This window comes from Doryrhamphus excisus, chromosome 3 (assembly GCF_030265055.1).
Source record: "Doryrhamphus excisus isolate RoL2022-K1 chromosome 3, RoL_Dexc_1.0, whole genome shotgun sequence".
In the NCBI taxonomy this organism is placed as follows: Eukaryota; Metazoa; Chordata; class Actinopteri; order Syngnathiformes; family Syngnathidae; genus Doryrhamphus; species Doryrhamphus excisus.
Window position 1 is genome coordinate 13,460,666 of NC_080468.1, and position 21,456 is coordinate 13,482,121.

The 21,456-nt window shown below is 40.4% G+C and overlaps 1 protein-coding gene across 1 annotated transcript; it reads right to left on the reverse strand.

Annotated features, from left to right (window-relative positions):
- Nucleotides 1–1,402: 1,402 nt before the first annotated feature.
- Nucleotides 1,403–19,528, reverse strand: LOC131125410 (solute carrier family 22 member 13-like). The gene is made up of 10 exons (XM_058066949.1): nt 17,420–19,528; nt 17,244–17,347; nt 8,788–8,942; nt 8,543–8,711; nt 8,345–8,468; nt 8,169–8,269; nt 5,600–5,814; nt 5,401–5,509; nt 4,211–4,417; nt 1,403–4,086 (listed from the first exon to the last, which is right to left on the reverse strand). Exons 1-10 carry the CDS (start codon nt 17,789–17,791, stop codon nt 3,942–3,944), a joined length of 1,701 nt encoding a protein of 566 aa, XP_057922932.1. The 5' UTR covers nt 17,792–19,528; the 3' UTR covers nt 1,403–3,941.
- Between the last annotated feature and the right edge of the window lie 1,928 nt (nt 19,529–21,456).

Below are 21,456 nucleotides of genomic sequence, written 5' to 3' on the forward strand. Positions count from 1 at the left end.
GTTAATTAGCGACTCCAAATTGTCCATAGGTATGAATGTGAGTGTGAATGGTTGTTTGTCTATATGTGCCCTGTGATTGGCTGGCTGGCCACCAGTCCAGGGTGTACCCCGCCTCTCGCCTGAAGACAGCTGGGATAGGCTCCAGCACCCCCTGCGACTTTGTGAGGATAAACAGTAAAAAATGAATGATTTTTTGTTGTTGTTTACTTACTCCAATACAGTAATCCCACCATTATACTGGATAATTAGTTCCACACCCAAATTTCATTGAAGTAGGTTTCATTATGTATAAATGTAATATTTATGCAATTATGGCATGGAAAACCTGTTTATGATTGACTAAATACCCTATTTCCTGCAGCGCTATAACGGTGGCGATTGCTCTAAGACTACAAGGAAAAAAGCCGTCTGAAAAAAGTGATGAAATATGTACTGTTGTGTGTCATCTGCTAGATGATTGGATGATCTGTCTGGGGCGGAATAGCTTTTTGATTGAAAGTGGAGTGAACGAATCAGTGATCTTGAAGTATAAACCTCCAACGGAACATTTTCCAAGTCTTTGATTCCGTAGTTTTGAACTGATCCGAAGACTTTACCGACTTTGTCTTAGCGTTGTGTTTGGTGACTCTCTTCTGTCAGCTGCAGAGCTTTTCCTCCCCGTCACTCACAGTCACAGTTGCAGCCAATCACGCAGTTTCCTCACGCATTAATCATGACAGATACTAGAATTTACTAAACTGAATCAGTGGTATCACAAATCACTGATCCCAGGCTGAACCTCTGCTGTAGAGAAAATATACTTCAATCATGGAATATTCATTCATTCATTCATTTTCTACCGTGGCCAGCCATTCACACTCACATTCATACCTATGGACAATTTGGAGTGGCCAATTAACCTAGCATGTTTTTGGAATGTGGGAGGAAACCGGAGTACCCGGAGAAAACCCACGCATGCACGGGGAGAACATGCAAACTCCACACAGTGATGGCCGAGGGTGGAATTGAACCCTGGTCTCCTAGCTGTGAGGTCTGCGCACTAACCACTCGACCACCATCATGGAATATAATGACAACGAAATAATCATGCAAACCATAGTACAAGGAAAATAGTACCATAGTACCAGAGTATCATAGTACACATATTCACATAGTACACATCGGAAATAAAACAAGCAAATCAAAGTATCACACCAAAGTGATCACATGTACAGTAATTCATGAGTTCCAGTACAACTTACCTTATCCCACCAGCAGATGGAGACCATGCTGTGTTCCACCAGTGACCGTACGTCACCCGTGCCTGTAAAGCTGAGACTTAAATTAAGACTTGTGGTTTAAAAAGTACCTTTAAAAAATGTATAATACTCTCTATATATATATATAGTATATGACAGGGCCAGCACCCCTGATTCTGAAGGCCTTGGCAGATTACATTATGTACTGTAAACACATAGAAGCTGAAATTTGACAAACACAAAACTAACATACACATACACGACTGGAAGCACTGAAGACAAGAATTGGAGTAACTACTACAATTTGAGGTTGAAATGTAGGTTGGTACTTCAATTTAGTTGGTATGGAACTTGCCAAACGTAGATCGACTGGTAAATTGACAGCAGACCAGATTGGGGTTCTGCCCTCGTAGAAGACGAAGGATGGACAGATGGAGGATAAAGTATTTTATCATTTAACATAAATGTTTTATATTACAATATGTAGTATAAATATTGTCAAGTCTTGTGTGAAAGGTGGACCCAGTGAGAGTAGGCAATGTTTACAATGCTTTATTTGACCAACAAAAGTCTGTTCTACAAATAAGTTCACAGGTGGAAAGAAAAGGTCCTGAGCTAAGCCATTAGCAAAAGCCTAGCTGCATTGGTCTCACTTAACAAGTTACACAAAAACACAGTAGTCACTGAGGAACTAATGAAGAACTGCAGTACTTACTGTAGATCTAAGGCACATACATTTAGAGTAGTTACTGAGGAATTCATGAGGAACTAATGACTAAGGTATACATTTAGAGTAGTTATTGAGGAAGTAACAAATAACTCATGAAGAACTATAATGACTACGGCGCATCAATTCACAATTACGGAGGCGCTAATGAGGAACTACAGTAGTTATTGAGGAACTAATGATTAAGGCACATCTTTTTGGAGTAGTTATTGAGGAACTAATGACTAAGGCGCATATTTTAAAGTAGTTATTGAGGAACTAATAATGAACTAATGCACATACATTTAGAGTAGTTACTGAGGAACTAATGAATAACTAATGAACTAATGACTAAGGCGCATAAATGTAGAGTGGCTAATCAGGAACTAATGATTAAGGCACATATTTTTAGAGTAGTTATTGAAGACGTAATAAGGGACTAATGACTAAGGAACATACATTTAGAGTAGTTACTGAGGAACTAATGAATAACTCATGAACTATGACTATGGCGCATAAATGTAGAGTAGCTAATCAGGAACTAATGATTAAGGCACATATTTTTAGAGTAGTTATTGAGAAACTAATAAGGACCTAATGGCTAAGGCATATACATTTAGAGTAGTTACTGAGGAACTAATGAAGAACTAATGAACTAATGACTAGGACACATAAATGTATACTAGCTATTGACTAACTAATGATTAAGGCACATGCATTTAGAGTAGTTACTGAGGAACTAATGAAGAACTAATGAACTAATGACTAAGGCACATAAATGTATACTAGCTATTGATGAACTAATGATGAAGGCACATATATTTAGAGTAGTTATTGCGGAACTAATGACTAAGGTAATATATTTTTAGAGTAGTTATTGAGGAACTAATAATGAACTAAGCACATATACATTTAGAGTAGTTACTGAGAAAATAATGAAGAACTGATGAACTAATGACTAGGGCGCATATATTTAGAGTAGTTATTGAGATGTTAATGAGGAAGTAAGGAGGAACTAATGAGTATAGTCGTTCCTGGTGAACTAAAACATATACATTTGGAGTAGCTATTGAGGACATATGAGGAACTAATGACTACGGCACCTACATTTAGAGTAGTTACAGAGGAACTGCTGAAGTACTAATGAGGAACTAATTCGTGGTTGGGGTCAGGTAGGTTCGTTCCTCATTAACTACTGTAATTTTGTGTACCTTGTTGTAAAGTGTTACCACGACATCCAAAAAGGAAGTCCAAGCCGTGGACTCGGCAGCTGGTATGTGAGTCTAACATCAGCTGTGGGGGATTAACTTAAGTGGCTCAGGGTGTGTCTTGTGGCTCCACTCAGAACTGGGAACTCAGGTGTGTAAAACAAAAGGAGAACAACAAACATGACATTATTATACTACTAAATGATGACGTTTACCATTTACGGTGGAACCTCGGTTAGCATGTTTTTCAGTCAATGTTGCGGACGTATGCAAATGTAGCCTTGTTTCCGATTAGGGCACAATACAGAAAGCTAGCTTGCTAAGCTACAAAATGGCAACCGGAAGCGGGAGAAATTGACGCTAATCAAGGTTCCACTGTATTTTATATTATTATGCTATTTATGTTAACATTAAAACTTATACAATATGAATCTATCCTGTACAGTTTTGTGGTACAATACTACCTATTATTAGTCAAAGCATACATATCTGTAAACAAATTGTATGTTTTCTTGGCCCAAATTAAGCATTTTAACAGCTAGCTATCAGCTAGCTACTGCAGTAGTATTCTAAATATTCAAAATACAAGTCTTTGTACTGTAAGTTTTTATTGACTGTATGTTTAATACATCTTATTAATGTTTATATTTATATTATTAAGTTGACTATATTGGGGAATACAAGAGTATCTGACTTTAGAGGTGTTTTATGCTATGCTAAAATACACATTTAGATGGTCTTAAACAAGTCTTCTATGCTCTAATTAAAAAAATCCTAAATTGCGTTAATTCACTTATCACGGTCAGGTGTGGCACCAATGAACCGTAATAAACGAGGGATTGTAATTCCAAGACCGAGACCAGGTTTGGTGAATTTTCTGCCATTGAGTTCAGGCTGCCTGGAGTTACTTCCTGTTTTGGTGTTGATCATATTTCTGTAAAGACATAACGTCACAGTCTCTTCAACGATCCTTCATGGTGTTTAAAATTCAAAATTGAATAGAAAATAGTCTGGGAATTGTGGTTGCTAAACAGGAAGTAGAATTAAAATTATATTACCTGTTGCCATTGACCTCACTGGTAGAATCAGGCAGTTCTTTGCTTCTGGTTTCAGGAAGGAAGAAAACCAAAACGCCGCTAATCACCGCAAGGGTGCTGAAGACAACGATGGGTATGGACCAGTGATGAACGGCCAACAAGTTTATTGGCGGAGCGAGCAGGGCGCCTGCTCTCATAGCAAGAGATACCAAACCGACAGCTGTTTGCCTGAGGTGAAATGTAAGATGAAAATATGAGCTGGAAACCTCATATTACAAATATACAACATAGGTGGCCAGAAATATTCAGTATTGAACAAAGCAAAATTTGTTCTCAATCAGAAAATCACTCCACACTCTTTATTACTCTCTGGTTCTACCATATCTTACTTATTGTGTGGAAATATGGGCTAATAACTATAAAAGCAATCTTCACTCGCTAAATGTATTGCAAAAAAAGGTCAGTAAGGATAATTCATAATGCCCCCTACAGAGAACATACTAACTCCTGATTTCTAAAATCACAAATACTTCAACTTGCTGATATAGTTCATCTTCAAACAGCTAAAATAATGCATAAGGCTAAAAATAACCAATTAGCTAAAAATGTCATCCAATACTTCTATACAAGAGAGGAGAAATATGATCTCAGGGAAGAACTACATTTAAATAAAACACTTATATGCTAGGACTACGTTAAAAAGCCATAGCATTTCAGTATGTGGAATCAAACTATGGAATGGATTGAGTAAGGAACTCAAACAATGCACAACGATGAGCCAATTCAAGAAACAATACAAGCAGTTGATGTTTGCTAAATACAAGGATGAAGAGTCTTGAACCAGTCATGATGTGCTATACATATCACTATATTGACACTTACTATGGTACCCATTATGTCATTGGATGGTCATATCACTTCCTACTTAAAAATTAAAATTAAATAAAATTAAATAAAATTATTTTTTTTAACTGAAACTATATTAGGAAAGCAGGAAGTGAACAAATGTAACAGTTACTGATTGTAAAAGTACCAGATGGAGGGGTAGGATTTAATAAGCTTTGCTTCTTCCTACTCCTTTTGGACATGTGGAACTGGGAACTGATTATGTGATGCATTCAATTGCAATTTGATGCATGTTCAAATGAAATAAAACCATTACCATAAGATGCCCCTGTCCCAAAGTCAAATGAGATGCTCTAATTGCTGACCTGACTGTGGTGGGGAACAGTTCCTGAGAGTAGACCATACACACGGAACTAGCCCAGGTCAAGAAGAACTTCCCTGTGGTTACAAGAGCTGTAACAACCACTGCATTGTCTGGAATGAGAGTACATTGTAAAAATTAATTAAGAGTCAATTAACAACACAAAGCAAAAAAAAAATGAGTTCAAAAAAAGAGGATGTCACCTTGTGAGAAAGCCAGTGTTATGAGGCAAAAAACCCCACCTGCTAAAAGGGTTAAAACCAGGGACAATTTTCTCCCCATAAATTCCAAAACCCAGATGCAGAGAAGGTGTGCGGGAATTTCCGAGACACCAAACAGGAATTGATTCAGGAAGATGTTCATGCCGTATCCACCCACATTGAAAATGAGACAAAAGTAGCCTATATCCACTGAAAACCTACAAGGGAAAAACAAATTGATAAAAAAAAAAAATAATAATAACTTAAAATACAATATCCAAACATTCATTCAGAGCTAAAACTGGGTGGGGCACAGCTCTGTCTCCCCCAGGTTTGAGGTTTGAGTCTGAGGAGCGAAGTGGACTAGGGGGATTGTGTGGATGAAGGAGGTCTGTGAGGTATGGAGGGGTCAAGTTTGTGGAGAGCTTTGTAGGTGATGAGAAGGACTTTGAAATGGATACGTTGGGGGGACGGGATGCCAGTGGAGGTTTTTAGGGACCGGGGTAATTAGTTCACGGGAGGCGAGCAAATAAATAAAAGTCCGTCTTATCTTCGTTTCCGCTTGTCATGAGGGCAGGAGCCTAAGTCCAGACGGTTTGACCCTAACCGGCTCCTTTGTCCAACTCCTCCGAATTTCGCCCAATGGAGTTTGGGTCTTCACCGAGTCCTCCTACGGGGTCATCAAGATGTTTTCTGGCAAAATTGAGACGAGTTTAGTAGTGGTTTTGGTCTTTGAACTCTGCCAAGCAGACCCTTTTTTTCCATTCCATTTTTGGTTCCAGTCTTCCAGATCCTGAAGCAGCAAAACAGGCCCAGACCATCATACTACCTCCACCATATTTTACTGTTGCTATGATGTTCTTTTTCCCAAAGGTCTTGGGGATCATCAAGATGTGGTTTTGGTCTTTGAACTGGCCCTTTTTTTCCGAGTGTCTTTGAACACTGACCTTAACAGGGCCCAAGTGAGGCCTGTAGTTCTTTGGATGTTGTGGGGTCTTTTGTGACTTCCTGCATGAGTCGTTGCTACACTTTTGGGGTGATTTTGGTTAGCCGACCACTCCTGGAAAGGTTTACTACTTTTCCATGTTCTCACTGTGGTTTCCTAGTGTCCCAAAGCTCCAGATCCTGAAGCAGCAAAACAGGCCCAGATCATCACACTACCTCCACCATATTTTACTGTTGCTATGATGTTCTTTTTCTGAAATGTGGCATTCCTTTTTACGCCAGATATAATGGGGAAAACTTTTGTCTTGGTCGGACCATAGAGTATTTTCCCAAAGGTCTTGGGGATCATCAAGATGTTTTCTGGCAAAACTGAGACGAGTTTAGTACTGGTTTTGGTCTTTGAACACTGACCTTAACAGGGCCCAAGTGAGGTCACCAACAGATGACCGGACATTCTCTTTCAGGATTTTTTTGGTTCCAGTCTTCCAGATCCAAACCATCACACTACCTCCACCATATTTTACTGTTGCTATGATGTTCTTTTTCTGAAATGTGGTGTTACTTTTACGCCAGATACAAAACTTTTGTCTTGGTCAGACCACAGAGTATTTTCCAGAAGGTCTTGGAGATCATCAAGATGTTTTCTGGCAAAATTGGGACGAGTTCAGTAGTGGTTTTGGTCTTTGAACTCTGCCACCTCTTTTCTGCCCAGTGTCTTTCTTATGGTGGAGTCATGAACACTGATCTTAACAGGGCCCAAGTGAGGCCTGTATTTCTTTGGATGTTGTGGGGTCCTTTTGTGACTTCCTGCATGAGTCGTCGCTACACTTTTGGGGTGATTTTGGTTGGCTGGCCACTCCTGGAAAGGTTTACTACTTTTCCATGTTCTCACTGTGGTTTGCTGGTGTCCCAAATGGCTTTATAACATTTTCCAGACTGATAGATCAAAATTACTTTTTTCCTTCATCAATAAACTATACAGTAAACCTCGGATATATCGGATTCAATTGTTCCCACTGGTTTTGTCCGATATAAGCGAAATCCGTTATATGCGTATACCGGAAAATGTCCGTTTTATGCATATATTGGATTTATATCCGGTATATGCGTAAATCAGATTTTATCCGTTATAAAAAGGCACTTCCTTGACTATGTTTCCAATGTACCTGGACGCGCAGGCAATGCTGCAAACGCTGCAAATGACGTCGTATAGCGGCCTGTCACGATTCGGCAAATCGGAGCGCCACGATGCGGCCATCCGATATATGCGAGGGAAATTTAATGGAAATGCATTGGAACGGGACTGGAGATTTTGTCTGAAATAGGCGAAATCCGTTATAAAAAATACGATATATGCAATGAATTTTTATTGGAAATGCATTACAGAAAAATCGGTTCTTTTTTATCTGTCCGTTGTGAGCGAATTTCCGATATATCCGAGGTTTACTGTATATACTTTTGTGGTACAGTTCTCTTCCAGCCACCCAAGGTGTTGTGGGCTTGTAAAACTAAGAACAGGCATCAAGACAGACCGAGTCTTACAGCTAGCTTAGGAATTACCCCGAACTTCAATATAAAACAAAACCAAAAAATGCATGGATGCGATTCCCAAATGTACTTTACTTACCAGACAAACGAGATGATCAACAAATGTTTCAGCAGCACCGGTGTGGTAAAAACTATTTTCATTGCTCCTTTTTCAATTTCCTTTTTTTCATGATCCTTTAACTATATAATTCAGACAGAAAAACAACTTATTCATCTCTAGTATAAAGACCATTTTGTTGTGTTATCAAAGCTTACCATGCAGTCCAGCATATTCTCAGAGATTTCCAGTTTATTTATTGCTGCGACTTTTTTGATCAACCTCTTTGCTTCCTCAATTCGACCTTGACTCAACAACCATCTTGCAGATTCAGGGATCCACCTTTAATTTTAAAAGAAAAAGTTAAAGTTGATCGACAAAGAGGAAATACAGTGATTTTTTTTTTTTTACGTTACCACATGTAGAAGGTGATAAGAAAATAAGCTGCTCCCAACACATATTGCGTTAGTCTCCAGGTAGGAAGAACATAGACCAGTCCAGCCATCCCACATTGTCCCAGTGCAACAAACATTTGGCAAAAACAGGAAGCAAAAGACCTTTTGGTGACCTGCAACCACTCAGTGGCTAAAAAGACAGCAAGATACAATTAGTGTCATGTATTTTAAGAACAGGACAACCCCACGTATGTTCGAAGACAAACCTAATAGAGTGGAGTTTGTTCGGAAACCCGCTACGGTCGCTCCCAGAAGGAACTGTGTCACGATGTAGGCGGAGAGATTCGGCGACGCACCGGACACAAAGCTGCATATGATGAGAAGGACTGCGGATACCTGTGTGGTTCTCAGACGACCGAATCTAAAAGTGACACTCAAATGAAAGGGCTGCACGATTAATCACATTTTAATCGTCATTGTTTCTTAGATGTTACGTATTGTTTGTAATTATATTATGCATAATTATGGTAAATTTTGCAAAAATGATATTTGGGGTTGAAGGCACCAGACATAACGAGCAGTGATTTTTACAGTGATTATAGCTAAGATTTGAGTGATGTAATGAAGACCTAATGACTAAGGCCCATCAGTTTACAGTAGTTACTAATGACGAGGTAACTAAGAAACATACAGTACATTTCAAGTAATTATTAAGGAATTAATCATCTGATGAGGAACTAATGACAAATGCACATACAGTAAACCTCGGATATATCGGACTCGGATATATCGGAAATTCGCTCACAACGGACAGATAAAAAAGAACCAATTTTTCTGTAATGCATTTCTAATAAAAATTCATTGCATATTTCGGATTTTTTATAACAGATTTCGCCTATTTCGGACAAAATCTCCAGTCCCGTTCCAATGCATTTCCTAGCTTTGGAACGGCTTAATTAACAATTTGTTATGCTCAGAGTCCAATAAAGTTAAATTCTCATTACCTTACGTCTCTTTTCATTGCCCAGTCCAGGTACATTGGAAACATAGTCAAGGAAGTGCCTTTTTATAACGGATAAAATCCGATTTACGCATATACCGGATATAAATCCGATATATGCGTAAAACGGACATTTTCCGGTATACGCATATAACGGACTTCGCTTATATCGGACAAAACCAGTGGGAACAATTGAATCCGATATATCCGAGGTTTACTGTACGTTTAGAGTAGTTACTGAGAAACCGTTGCAGAACTAATGAGTAGTTGCTCAAGAACTAAAGCATATACATTTTGAGTAGTTACTGAGGAACTAACGAGGAAGTCATGAGTAGTAGTTAGTTAGGTTTGTTCCTCACTAAGTACTGTAATGTTGTGTACCTTATTGTAAAGTGTTACCAATATGTTTTAACATACAAAATGAATAATGGGCGGCACGGTGGTCGAGTGGTTAGCGCGCAGACCTCACAGCTAGGAGACCAGGGTTCAATTCCACCTTCGGCCATCTTTGTGTGGAGTTTGCATGTTCCCCCCGTGCATGTGTGGGTTTTCTTCAGCATACTCCGGTTTCCTCCCACATTCCAAAAACATGCTAGGTTAATTAGCGACTCCAAATTGTCCATAGGTATGAATGTGAGTGTGAATGGTTGTTTGTCTATATGTGCCCTGTGATTGGCTGGCCACCATTCCAGGGTGTACCCCGCCTCTCGCCCAAAGACAGCTGGGATAGGCTCCAGCACCCCCGCGACCCTCGTGAGGAAAAGCGGTAGAAAATGAATGAATGAATGAGACCGTTTTGGAAATCCAAAGAACTACTGCTGGAATAGGTTCAGACTCTAGAAGATATAGAAAGCTTTCTGTGCAGGTTATTATGTGTAGCTGCAGCTCCAGCACCCCCGCGACCCTCGTGAGGAAAAAGCGGTAGAAAATGAATGAATGAATGACATTTGGAGTTGAAGGCATCGGACCTAACAAGCTAGCTTCCATCGGTTTTACTGTGATTATAGCTAAGATTTGAGTGATGTGATAAAATAGTTTGAGTAGAGTAGAATAGTAGAGTAGTTACATTAGGATGTAATGCGAGACTGTTGATATTTAATTAAAAAAAGATTAAAGACACACATTTTTAATCAGGCTTTGAACTAAAATTTTTAAACTTTTCTTATGTTTTTAACTTTTAGTCCTATTTTATGCTCTTAGTCTTTAGCTTTTAACTCCAGTGTTTCCTCAGGAGGGGGGTCCTCCACACTGGGGGCTGTGTCGGGTCTGCTGAGGGGGTGCCGTCCTTGGGTCCCTTCGACCCGGCCGGCTGGGGGTTGTGCCCTTTGATGTGGGGCTCCGCCCGTCTGTCGGAGTCGGGGGGCCCGGGTGCTGGTCCCCCAGAGGTGGCGTTTCCTTGATCCTCAGTGCCATGACATGTCTCCCTACTATGTGTGATTGTGTGTGTGTGTGTGTGTGTCTAGTATGGAGGGTGGGAGGGGCTTTCTTAGTAATTGTTTTTCCTTTGAATTGTGGTAATTGTTTTTAATTCTGTAAAGCACTTTGTGTTGCATGTCTTTGCAGGAAAAGTGCTATACAAATAAAGTTGATTTGATTTAAAGTTGTTAGTGGGCAAACGACAACGTCAGTGAGGACTTGGGGATAATGTAGTGTGATCGATTGTGCCATGTGACTATTTCATTGATTTTATAGTCGGAAATACTTCTTTTAAGTGGTACATTTGCTTATTCATGTGGTTTGATATCATTTGATAAGTTCACAAGTGCAAATGGAAGAAAGAATGAGACTTATCAACCACAGTCACACATAAACTAGCATAAACAGCAGCGTGTTGACAATGGCGGTGAGCCACAAACGCGGTCAAACATGCATGTAACACCTGCGGGCGTTCGGGAGACACAGAGTCTGACGCTCCTGTTTAACCTCATCGTGACCTGAACACATCAGTACAATACCAAGAGCATATATTGGACGTATCTCCAACTCTATGTTCTCTCACTCATTTCCTTACTCTTGCTGGTAAGCATTCATTCATTCATTTTCTACCGCTTATCCTCACAAGGGTGGCGGGAGTGCTGGAGCCTATCCCAGCTGTCTTCGAGCGAGAGGCGGGGTACACCCTGGACTGATCGCCAGCCAATCACAGGGCACATATAGACAAACAACCATTCACACTCACATTCATACCTATGGACAATTTGGAGTCGCTAATTAACCTAGCATGTTTTTGGAATGGGGGAGGAAACCCACGCAGGGGGAGAACATGCAAACCCCACACAGACATGCATGAGAGGGGAATCGAACCCGGGTCTCCTTGCTGCAGCCCTGAATATGTTATCTTCATTTTCTAACGATTAACCTCACGATGGTCGCGGGGGTGCTGGAGCCTATCCCAGCTGTCTTCGGGCGAGAGGCGGGGTACACCCTGGACTGGTGGTCAGCCAATCACAGGGCACATATAGACAAACAACCATTCACACTCACATTCATACCTATGGACAATTTGGAGTCGCTAATTAACCTAGCATGTTTTTGGAACGTGGGAGGAAACCGGAGTACAACCGGAGAAAACCCTCCACACAGAGATGGCCGAGGGTGGAATTGAACTCGGGTCTCCTAGCTGTGAGGCCTGCGCCCGAACCACTTTTGTCACCGTGTAGCCCACAACTTTCATTTTAAATGAAAATTTTTGCTAAACCTTTGCTAAAACTTACTTCCCGTTCTATACTCCCTTGTGATTGGCTGGCCACCAGTCCAGGGTGTACCTGAGGATAAGCGGTAAAAAATGAATGAACTAATGAAAAACGGGAGTAAGGAGTAAGGTTTAGCAAAAATTTTCATTGAAAACTCGAGTTGTGGGCTGCACACAGGCCTCACAGCTAGAAGACCCAAGTTCAATTCCACCCTCGGCCATCTCTAAGCAGTAGAAAATGAATGAATGAACTTGTGTTGTACATTCATCCATTTTCTGTACCGCTTATTTTCACGAGGGTAGCGGGCATGCTGGAGCCTATCCCAGCTGTCTTCAGGCGAGAGGCGGGGTACACCCTGGACGGGTGGCCAGCCAATCACAGGGCACATATAGACAACCATTCACACTCACATTCATACCTATGGACAATTTGGAGTCGCTAATTAACCTAGCATGTTTTTGGAATGTGGGAGGAAACCGGAGTACCCGGAGAAAACCCTCCACACAGAGATGGCCGAGGGTGGAATTGAACTCGGGTCTCCTAGCTGTGAGGCCTGCACACGAACCACTTTTGTCACCGTGTAGCCCACAACTTTCATTTAAAATGAAAATTTTTGCTAAACCTTTGCTAAACCTTACTTCCCATTCTATACTCCCTTGTGATTGGCTGGCCACCAGTCCAGGGTGTACCCTGCCTCTTACCTGAGGATAAGCGGTAAAAAATGAATGAATGAATGAATGAAAAACGGGAGTAAGGTTTAGCAAAAATTTTCATTGAAAACTCAAGTTGTGGGCTGCACGGTGGTAAAAGCCAGCCAATCACAGGGCACATATAGACAAACAACCATTCACACTCACATTCATACCTATGGACAATTTGGAGTCGCTAATTAACCTAGCATGTTTGTGGAATGTGGGAGGAAACCCATGCAAGCACGAGGAGAAGATGCAAACTCCACACAGAGAAGGAAGTCTGTGAGGTCTGCGCGCTAACCACTCGACCGCCGTGCAGCCCTGCCGATGAGCATTCACACATATAAGATTCATCACCAATTGGTCATATATTTATTATTATTAAATTATTATTTTTCCACCCTTTTTTGACAGCTAACTAATTCCACAATTTTCAACCGACTTTAACCATTGATATGAAAACGTCCGGCTCATTTGAGAAAGTGGAGCCACGTAAAAAAAATTCAAAAAAATGCCCAGATTTTTGCACAAATCCGCATTTTCTGGGACATTTTCCCCCATTGACAATGAATGGGGAGTTTTTCAAATTTCCATAAGTCTCTCATTTCTCAACCGATTTGGATCGTGTCCAAAACTGATGACTTTATAGATAGTGCCGCCCTGGTCATATATTTATTATTATTATTATTATTTTTCCACCCTTTTTTGACAGCTAACTAATTCCGCAGTTTTCAACCGACTTTAACCATTGATATGAAAACGTCCGGCTCATTTGAGAAAGTGGAGCCACCTAAAAAAAATTTCTGAAAAATGCCCAGATTTTTGCACAATTCCGCATTTTCTGGGACATTTTCCCCCATTGACAATGAATGGGGAGTTTGTCAAAGTTCCATAAGTCTCTCATTTCTCAACCGATTTGGATCGTGTCCAAAACTGATGACTTTATAGATACAATGAAGAGTTTGATTGCCAAAACAGACCACTGTGCCACCTTAATGGACTACATATTGACCAATGACTATGATAACAATCCCACTAGTGGCCTGCTAATTAATGACATCAGTGATCATCTACCGGTGTTCACTATTTATAACCATCATTATAAGAAAATACCGATAGAGACTACAAAGACTACGTTCAGAGGACAGAGTCAAGACCTGTACCATAAGAACGGTACCCTGGAGAGTAAAATAAAAACAATCAGCCATGGATGACAAAAGGACTTAACAATGCTTGTAAGAGGAATAACACATTATACAGGAAACCCATCATTCAACAGACTAAAGAAGCAGAAAGAACATTATACATAAGAAAAAAAATAAGTTGACCACAATCTTAAGACTGTCTAAAAAGGAATATTACAGTCAACTATTAGACAAGCCATTTTAAACAGTATTATAAGGAAAGGTAACAAGAAGACTGAAACTACCCTCATTATTTCATGGTAGGAAACACCTATAATGATAATATGAATGTTCAACAAGTTAAACTACTTTGTCAATATTAGTATAAAATATTTTAATATTGAACAAAGCAAAATTCAAACACAAATACTAAAATTTGTTGACATAATTAAAAAAAATAAAATAAAATAACGATAAAGCTTATAATAACCCATTACCTAAAAACTGCTGTAATCTGCTATGAAAGAGTGTTTTTTTTTAGACTTGTATGATATCTTTAAGCTTGATTCATTGGAACTGTTAATATATGCAAATCTATATTGTACTGTTTTGATGAAATGGTGGCCGATTTTAAATGAACAAAACAATCAATAATTCTAAGGGTAATTAATTGCTTTGCCCCACCCCCGCTTTTACTCATGTTTTAACTGTGTATTAACCAATGAATGTTATATACAGTAAACCTCGGATATATCGGATTCAATTGTTCCCACTGGTTTTGTCCGATATAAGCGAAATCCGTTATATGCGTATACCGGAAAATGTCCGTTTTACGCATATATCAGATTTATATCCGGTATATGCGTAAATCGGATTTTATCCGTTATAAAAAGGCACTTCCTTGACTATGTTTCCAATGTACCTGGACGCACAGGCAACGCTGCAAACGCTGCAAATGACGTCGTATAGCGGCCAGTCACGATTCGGCGAATCGGAGCGCCACGATGCGGCCATCCGATATATGCGAGGGAAATTTAATGGAAATGCATTGGAACGGGACTGGAGATTTTGTCCAAAATAGGCGAAATCCGTTATAAAAAATCCGATATATGCAATGAATTTTTATTGGAAATGCATTACAGAAAAATCGGTTCTTTTTTATCTGTCCGTTGTGAGCGAATTTCCGATATATCCGAGTCCGATATATCCGAGGTTTACTGTATATTATATATATACAGTGAAGAAAATAAGTATTTGAACACCCTGCTATTTTGCTATTTCTCCCACTTAGAAATCATGGAGGGGTCTGAAATTTTCATCGTAGGTGCATGTCCACTGTGAGAGAGATAAACTAAAAAGAAAAATCCAGAAATCACAATGCATGATTTTTTAACAATTTATTTGTGTGATACAGCTGCAAATAAGTATTTGAACACCTGAGAAAATGAATGTTAATATTTGGTACAGTAGCCTTTGTTTGCTATTACAGAGGTCAAACGTTTCCTGTAGTTTTTCACCAGGTTTGCACACACTGCAGGAGGGATCTTGGCCCACTCCTCCACACAGATCTTCTCTAGATCAGTCAGGTTTCTGGGCTGTCGCTGAGAAACACGGAGTTTGAGCTCCCTCCAAAGATTTTCGATTGGGTTCAGGTCTGGAGACTGGCTGGGCCATGCTAGAACCTTGATATGCTTCTTACGGAGCCACTCCTTGGTTTTCCTGGCTGTGTGCTTCGGGTCGTTGTCGTGTTGGAAGACCCAGCCACGACCCATCTTCAATGCTCTGACAGAGGGAAGGAGGTTGTTCCCCAAAATCTCACAATACACGGCCCCAGTCATCCTCTCTTTAATGCAGTGCACTCGTCCTGTCCCATGTGCAGAAAAACACCCCCAAAGCATGATGCTACCACCCCCATGCTTCACAGTAGGGATGGTGTTCTTCGGATTGTACTCTTCATTCTTCTTCCTCCAAACACGCTTATTGGAATTATGACCAAAAAGTTCTATTTTGGTCTCATCTGACCATAAAACTTTCTCCCATGACTCCTCTGTATCATCCAAATGGTCATATGCAAACTTAAGACGGGCCTTGACATGTGCTGGTTTAAGCAGGGGAACCTTTCGTGCCATGCATGATTTCACATCATGACGTCTTAGTGTATTACCTACAGTAACCTTGGAAACGGTGGTCCCAGCTCTTTTCAGGTCATTGACCAAGTCCTGTCGTGTAGTTCTGGGCTGATTCCTCACCTTTCTTAGAATCATTGAGACCCCACGAGGTGATATCTTGCATGGGGCTCCACTCCGATTGAGATTGACCGTCATGTTTAGCTTCTTCCATTTTCTAATGATAGCTCCAACAGTGGACCTTTTTTCACCAAGCTGCTTGGTAATTGCTCCGTAGCCCTTTCCAGCCTTGTGGAGGTGTACAATTTTGTCTCTGGTGTCTTTGGACAGCTCTTTGGTCTTCGCCATGTTACAAGTTAAAGTCTTACTGATTGTATGGGGTGGACAGGTGTCTTTATGCAGCTAACGACCTCAAACAGGTGCATCTGATTCAGGATGATACATGGAGTGCAGGTGGACTTCTAATGGGCAGACTAACAGGTCTTTCAGGGTCAGAATTCTAGATGATACACAGGTGTTCAAATACTTATTTGCAGCTGTATCACACAAATAAATTGTTAAAAAATCATGCATTGTGATTTCTGGATTTTTCTTTTTAGTTTATCTCTCTCACAGTGGACATGCACCTACGATGAAAATTTCAGACCCCTCCATGATTTCTAAGTGGGAGAAATAGCAAAATAGCAGGGTGTTCAAATACTTATTTTCTTCACTGTATATAATATTTTGGTGTGTCTTCTGTTCTGTTTACTTGCTTTATTCAACTTCACTCTTCTGTAAAGTGTCTTTGAGTATTTTGAAAAGCGCTATACAAATGAAATGTATTATTATTATTTATTATTGGAAAATTCAAAACGTCTTTTGAATTGATTTTTTTTATTTATTACACTTTAATATTTCAACTCTGTATTACTAAAATTTGTTTTTAAGAAACATTTATTCTTGTAAAATTGCGACATTTTTTTTGGCTTTAGAATGATTTTTTTCTTTTAAGAAAGAAAATAGCAAAACAGGAAATGGAATGTCCTCTTTGGGGGGCCCATTCAACGCTGCTTGCAGCTTTAATATCCTACACAAAGTTACTTACGATTCCATAAGAGGTCCAAAGATGATCGAACCAGCGACTATACCAGCCAAGAAAATCGTCTTCACAACCGTCGGCATGTTGGACTGGTCACAGACGAGATTAAACTGCAAAGCGACACAGCACAAAATAAGCACGCATGGCGACATAAAGTAACAATTTAACTCACAATCACTTACATCGGTGACAATGGTGGACTCGTACGTTTTATCAAAGTACACCCATCCGTTCTGACACACCGTGGTCTCATTGAGTCCGTTCTCCCGGATGGTTTGGATGTCCCAATCCACTGGTACAAACATGCGGCACCTGCTGAAAGAACCGTCCCGCTTCAGAGGAACAGTCAGGTTCAACTGCTCGTCTAAAGTCAGGTTTGGAGCAGACTTTAGAATCCAGTCTGTGTTGCAATGTCGCTTGGGGTCAGCTTCAATGAGAAGGAAAGTACACATAGAACTGATCAAAACGGCATGTGGGAAAGTCAACGCAAAAAGAATAAGCTTCTGGAAAATTCCAAATTCCCCAATGGTGTGTAAGATCTCGTCAAAACTCATGTTTGAATGCGTGAAGACGACGTAGTACTCCGCAAAGTAAAAGATCACTAAGACCTTTAACTAACTCGGCACAGTTAATGTTAGATCAACATGTTGGTGTTGAAATAAGAAAATTGCATCCAACAGGCTCATATTCCAATAATCCTAATCAGGACTCAAACGTGTGCTGTGCGTAGAGAGACTGCTAGAGCGCATATACAGTAAACCTCGGATATATCGGACTCGGATATATCGGAAATTCGCGTCCAGGTACATTGGAAACATAGTCAAGGAAGTGCCTTTTTATAACGGATAAAATCCGATTTACGCATATACCGGATGTAAATCCGATATATGCGTAAAACGTACATTTTCCGGTATACGCATATAACGGATTTCGCTCATATCGGACAAAACAAGTGGGAACAATTGAATCCGATATATCCGAGGTTTACTGTACTTCTCCAAACATGGAATTTATTATCAACTCCTATACCGACGGAATTAGAAAGTGAGCTTCGGCAGTACTCCGGGCAGAGCATTTGGGAAAGTAACTAATAAAAGCGGAGTGGGCGTGGTCGAAGGCGGGGCGTGGGTGGAATAAATTAAAAACAGATCGTTTGTGGAAATCCAAAGGAAATACAGCAGGAATAGGTGCAGTTTCTGGAAGTTCTAGGAAGTTTTCTGTGTGGTCGAAGGCGGGCCGTAGGTGGAATAAATTAAAAAAGACAGTTTTTGGAAATCCAAGGAAATACAGCTGGAATAGGTGCAGTTTCTGGAAGTTCTAGGAAGCTTTCTGTGTGGGTTATTGTGTGTAGCTGCTCTATAGGAGTCAACAAATCAATACAACAGGCTGAAAATGAGCACAATAGGTCCCCTTTAAGAGAAAAAAGGCATAATCAAATAGTAAAAAGTCAGAATTAAAAGAAATAAAAAAATAAACTAAAATTTGTTTTACAGTAAACCTCGGATATATCGGACTCGGATATATCGTAAATTCGTTCACAACGGACAGATAAAAAAGAACCGATTTTTCTGTAATGCATTTCCAATAAAAATTCATTGCATATATCGGATTTTTTATAACGGATTTCGCCTATTTCGGACAAAATCTCCAGTCCCGTTCCAATGCATTTCCATTACAAATACAGCTGGAATAGGTGCAGTGTCTGGAAGTTCTAGGAAGTTTTCTGTGTGGTCGAAGGCGGGCCGTAGGTTTCTGTAAGCTTTCTGTGTGGGTTATTGTGTGTAGCTGCTCTATAGGAGTCAACAAATCAATACAACAGGCTGATAATGAGCACAATAGGTCCCCTTTAAGAGAAAAAAGGCATAATCAAATGGTAAAAGTCAGAATTAAAAAAAATAAACAAAAAATTATTTTACTAGCATTTCACCTACATCATAAAACTGAAATATGACTTGAAATATGTTGCATATCTTTGAAAATATTAAAGTGGCCATCATGCTAGGTTAATTAGCGCCTCCAAATTGTCCATAGGCTCCAGCACCCCCGCGACTGTCGTGAGGTTAATCGTTAGAAAATGAATGAATGAATATAACATATTCAGGGCTGCAGCAAGGAGACTCGGGTTCGATTCCCGTCTCATGAATGTCTATGTGGAGTTTACATGTTCTCACCCTGCGTGGGTTTCCTCCCCCATTCCAAAAACATGCTAGGTTAATTAGCGACTCCAAATTGTCCATAGGTATGAATGTGAGTGTGAATGGTTGTTTGTCTATATGTGCCCTGTGATTGGCTGGCCACCAGTCCAGGGTGTACCCCGCCTCTCGCCCTCAGAAGACAGCTGGGATAGGCTCCAGCACCCCCCCCCCCCCCCGTGAGGATAAGCGGTACAAAATGAATGAATGGACATGCAAAATTAAAACCCCTTTCCTTTGACTCCACTGTGACTTTATTCAAGCGACCAAAAATCATTCCGCAAGTGGCGACAACAATGGATACAATTTGTTGGGAAATCACAAATATTCCAGTTGAAATTCGGATTTACCCATGTATATATGTATACAATTGAATAAGGAGATTTTTTTTTTTAATTTTGGACGTTAACTTCCTTATTATGATTATGACAAGGCAGAAAGGTAGTCGGGGGAACAACAAAAAAAGATGTCTCACACACACACACACACACACACACAACTTCTCACGGTCTCATGTACCTCTGAACCAACTAAAATCCTGAACACAACCCAAAACTGAACCCTAGCCAAAAGTGAAAGCCAACCAGCAGAGATTTGCATGGAAAAAAAAAACAGGTGCAACATATCAATAAGGTGCCAATCAAAATAACTGGAAGCTAATGACAAAGGCGTGACCCGATCAAGCTGAGTCAACAATCATCCTGTTTTTCATAATCATCAGGGCTTTTCATAGCACTGAGTCTGCACTTCTAAAGGTTTTTAACGACCTATTTTTAATAACTGACTCTGGTGGTTCAGCCATTTTAGTGCTTTTAGACCTGACTGCTGCTTTTGACACAGTGGACCATACCATTCTTTTATCTCGCCTGGAGAACTGTGTGGGTGTCAGGGGGTCTGCTCTTGAGTGGTTTAGGTCGTACCTGTCAGGGAGATGCCTTGCCGTGGGACTTGGGGGATCTTACTCCTCCACTGCTCCGCTTGACTGTGGAGTTCCGCAAGGATCAATTCTTGGGCCCATTTTATTTGCCCTCTATCTGGTCCCACTTGGCGCAGTACTTAAAAAGCATGGCATCTCCGATCACTTGTATGCGGACGACTGCCAGCTGTACTTGCCACTCGCAAAAAATAATCATGCCCCCCTGACACCCCTTCTTGAGTGCTTAAGGGATGTCAAGGCCTGGTTGGCTCACAACTTTTTAACGAGGAGAAGACCGAAGCTATCCTCCTCAACTATAAAGGCCCCCCTATAGACTTCGGTCCCCTCCAAAACAACATTCGTCCCTCAGCCACCAGCCTTGGCATCATAATAGACAGTGATTTTAAACTCAACAAACAAATTAATGCAGTTATAAAATCCTGTTTTTATCATCTTCGGCTTTTATCTAAAATTAAATCTTTTTTATCTTTGCAACACTTTGAGCAAGTCATGCACGCTTTTATTTCATCACGTCTGGACTACTGTAATGCACTTTACTCTGGAATTAGCCAAAAGTCTCTCTCCCGCTTACAGTTAGTCCAGAACTCTGCGGCACGGCTTTTAACAGGGGGAGCACATCACCCCAATTCTGGCCTCCCTACATTGGTTGACTGTTCGTTTTAGGATTGATTTTAAGATTTTATTGTTTGTTTTTAAGGCGTTGAATGGGCTGGCCCCCAAATACATCTCGGACCTCATCCAAGTTTACTCTCTAGCTCGGTCACTGAGGTCCGAGGGCCAGCTCCAACTTGTGGTGCCCAAGACGAGACTTAAGACCAGGGGGGACCGAGCCTTTTCTGTGGTCGGCCCCAAACTATGGAACTCTCTGCCCTCCCAAGTAAAAAAGGCCCCCAATATCGAAAGCTTTAAGTCTCGTCTTAAAACCCACTTTTATTGTCTGGCTTTTAACTCAGAGTGAGTCGTATGGTCCTGTGTCTTTTAGTTCTTCGTTTTTATTGTAATTGGTTCTATTTTTTATACTTTTATTGCTTTGTTTCTTGTTTTTAATATTTTAATATCTATTTTATTATTTTATTTCTTAAATGCTCTT

Bases quoted from the DNA above. Each gene is read 5' to 3' on its own strand.
- LOC131125410 (XM_058066949.1), bottom strand. From the start codon at position 17,791: ATGAGTTTTGACGAGATCTTACACACCATTGGGGAATTTGGAATTTTC. The intron at 5,815-8,168 runs GTAAGTAAAGTA...TTTCCCTTGTAG, and splicing joins TTGATCATCTCGTTTGTCTG to GTTTTCAGTGGATATAGGCT. The intron at 4,418-5,400 runs GTCAGCAATTAG...ATTTCACCTCAG, and splicing joins CTGTTCCCCACCACAGTCAG to GCAAACAGCTGTCGGTTTGG.